This window comes from Limulus polyphemus, unplaced genomic scaffold (assembly GCF_000517525.1).
Source record: "Limulus polyphemus unplaced genomic scaffold, Limulus_polyphemus-2.1.2 Scaffold179, whole genome shotgun sequence".
In the NCBI taxonomy this organism is placed as follows: Eukaryota; Metazoa; Arthropoda; class Merostomata; order Xiphosura; family Limulidae; genus Limulus; species Limulus polyphemus.
This window is the reverse complement of record NW_013665789.1, coordinates 656,755-660,468: the sequence shown is the minus strand read 5'-3', so window position 1 is coordinate 660,468 and position 3,714 is coordinate 656,755. Positions and strand designations below refer to the sequence as shown.

Sequence of the window (3,714 nt, the reverse complement as noted above, 5' to 3'; positions counted from 1 at the left end):
AATGTGACTGTATTTTAGAAAATACTAGTTGCCTAAAACACAGCCAAGAGAAGTTACTTTGTACAGAACAAAGGTCACCTTTGTGTTATCTGATGTGGTAATATGAGTGCATGTGAGCCGCATCATTGCAACTTCTGTATTGTTAGCCAGGCACGGGTGAAAGGTCAATATAACAAATAAACATATATATAAATATATAATGTTATGAGATTTAAGCTATTTTGTCTAATCATTTATGTTTTTGTGTTATAATTTCAGTTCATTCTAGAATGAAAGATGCATAAGTTGTTTATCTCCTAATTTTTTATGGTGGTTGCAAGATTGGACAAATCTACTGAACCTGTACACAAATTAATTACTGAAAATAACAGATAAAATATAAATATATTTCTCGTGAAATTTCAAAATTTTATGTTGCATAAAAGTATTTTTTATCTTAAAATGAAAATTACTTTGCATGATAGATAGACAAGATGTGAAAAGAAAAAAAAGGCATGAGAAAAACATTGCTTTACAAACCTTAAGACTTAATAAGAAAAAATTAGATATTTTGTATATGAAAGCATTGTAATGTTTACTGATAAACTGCCAAATCTCGTTAACATTTGCTTACTAATTTAAAAGTTATAGCATGAAAACTATAACAAGCACAAAATGGTTACGAGGTCAGTCCCAGGGACTGAGCATGGGTTGAAAGAGTTCAGGGATACATTATACAAGATTTTAGAAAACGAACAGGTGTGATTGTTTTGTCATTAATATTAACTTCTGATCAATGCAAGTTACCTACTTACAGCAAAATTAAATATCAACCCATTGATTATTGATAATTAAATATACTTTCTTATGTTTGTACTTATAAAGATTATAATTCATTGTTCCATTGTTAATGATAGTTTGAATGTTTTGAAGTATATGAACCCACATAATAAATTATACAGTGTTAACCTTTAAATATATTTAAAATTTGAGTCACCGAAAACATGTACAATATTAATCTTTAAACATATTTGCAGTTTAAATCAGCAGATTTAAACTACAAGTGAGAGGAAAAATATGTAGTATTCATCATTAGTTACTTGTACAGTCTGGGTCAGTTGTAAAGACATAGTGTATATCCTTAAAAAGATGTATAGAGATTGACAGTAGAAAAGTGTACTTTTAGTTATTATAAATGTACAATGTTGATAGAAAGATGGCAGTAGAGAATAGACTGTTATTCAAAACAAAATCATAATGTAATCATCATATATGTGTGTATTATTAGTCAGTAAAACAAAAATAGACAGATGTTCAGGTTTAGATTGTATAAACTTTGTAGTATTATGTAGTAGAAAAAAAATCAGTTTCTGCTTAGTAAAAAAAACAGTATTAGAAATATGTGCACAGTTAGTAGAAAGATTTTCAATGTAAGTTGCTAAATGTATTGTTTTACTTACTAAAAAAGGTACACAGTTAATCATAAGAAACATACAAATAGTTTTAGTTAGTTGAAACATGCAGTGTTAGTTCTTAAACAGATGTTCAGTTTCAGTCAGGATTAACTTGTGCAACATTAGTAAGTAAATAAATGTAGATAATCAGAACAGTCTAGGAATAAAAAATAAAATTTATTCATACACCTTATGGTGTTCTAAATATGAAGTTATTACAGAATTGGGACCACATTATGACCATTTTCTTTTGATGAAATTGAATTTAAAAACAAATGTAATTGTTTGCATCTACATGTGGGAAAGAAAGTTCAAGATCATTAATTATTCATGTATTAATGTTAAAAAAAAGGTTAAATTTCGAAGTTATAGTACTTGATAACGAAGTAATGTTTTGTTTGAATTTGTAAAAGTGGATTTTAAAATTGGTCACATTAACGGTCTAATCAAATTACTCTCTTAAATAATTCATGTCTTGTTTATAACAGAACTTATGCTTTATATTTTTAGCATGGTTTATGTTAAAATATTATTTGAAAAGTTAGAATCAATATTTAAAACTTGCAAGTTTTTTTATATCAGTATACATTTCTTAGTATTCACTAAACGTGAACTTGGCATACTACAACTTTTTATGAGAATATACCCTTTAAAAATATTATAACCAAATATTTTTAAAGAAATTTTAAGTATTATATTCTTTCATGGTTTCAAGTAGTCAAAGGCAGGTTGGATTTTTAGACAATATTGGACATTTTTTTTGTTTTAGTTAAAATTCATATACAATTTATTTGTAAGATTTGTAAATATTCTGGACTCTGTTCTTCTGGATAGTAAAATATAATTACAGAGTAGTATATTTTTATTCTTCAGTTCGTAATGCACACTGTTGGACAGGGGTAAGCTTGAGGAGTTATGATGTTAAAAATCAGGGTTTGATTCCTACAGTGCACACTGCTTAAAAAAAACAGTGGTTTCTAATGGACAAGGTATAAAATATTGTTCTTTACAAATGTATTATGTAATTTTGAAACATATATACAAATAATGGTTTATTTTGTTTATTTCAGCTCTGATACTTCTATGGACAATTTGTATCGAAAGTGACATTGGCCATGGAACATCAAACACACAGCACATAAACATAAGAAAATTTTGCTGAGTGATATAACTTCAAAAAAATGTAACTGTAAAATTTTAAAAAAGTAACAGATGTTGTTTGAGCAAAAGAAAAATTAAAATTCTGACTTTTTCTTTCTTTCTTTCTCTCCCAAGTAATACCCATTCTTAAACATGATCTGTTATACTGCATTGAAATATCATTCTTCCCTACCACTGTTCTATATTGGTAAACTGTATGCTTACACATTAGTACATTTGTATTATTTTGATATTTATGGTGGGTGAAATATGGTGTTTTTTTTGTAATGAAGTATGTCAAGTAATTATTGAACATGACTGTTTTTCAAACTTTATCTTGCTAGTAAATTTATGATGATAAAGAAGTTTTGCAGAATATACACTAGAGAAATGTTTTTTTCTTCCATGTTGATTGTATTTTACTCACAGATTCTAGATCACAATTACAGTACTCATTTTTACATTCTTTACTGTATGATTTGTTGCTGTTAATTGTTACTTAAAGCTTGTGAGTGAACTTCAAAGAATATGGAAGAAAACCTTTAATGTGTCAATATTTGCATTTGTCACCCAAGCTATAAGTTACTATGTGAAGTTTGTAACTAATTTTTAGTAGTAACTTCTTGTACCAGTTTATGGGTGTGTTTTTTTTTGTTATATATTTAGCTGAAAACCTAGAATTTATTTCAAACATTACAGATGATTAACAGTGTATTCTGTGCATAGTATTTAAAGAAGTTACAAGGTTCTGAAATGTGAATTTTGTGTACAAATAAATTTTAAGGTTACATGAATAATAAGAGTGCATTCATTCAACCAGTATAAAAGACTAATTATTTTATTTTTGAAATAGCCATTTTAAAAATTAGTTAAAGTAAACCAAAATATGCAGATCATTTCTTTAGCACTGATGCGACTAAAACACTGTATAAACAATTGTATCTTCATTAAAATTGATGAAGAACTAAAAGAAATTGAACATCAGCTTAACTTATTTAAAAAAACTAACTTGTACAGTGTATGAAATTAGTTGCATGATAGAGGGCAATAAAATTCTAAGACAGTCTTTGACTTCCATTGTTTAATTGCTATTTTATTTTGGTCATAAAGTGCTATTAAAATGGTTTCGATGTGGTGTAAA

General features: G+C 27.1%; 1 protein-coding gene across 1 annotated transcript in view; it reads left to right on the top strand.

The window, feature by feature from the left end:
* Nucleotides 1-3,714, top strand: part of LOC106478096 (eukaryotic translation initiation factor 1A, Y-chromosomal-like) — a 51,936-nt gene extending 48,222 nt beyond the window's left edge. Inside the window, exon 6 of the mRNA XM_013938614.2 lies at nucleotides 2,504-3,714. Within this exon, the coding sequence (XP_013794068.1) occupies nucleotides 2,504-2,509 (6 nt within the window). The 3' untranslated portion in view covers nucleotides 2,510-3,714. The remainder of the gene's footprint in view (nucleotides 1-2,503) is intronic.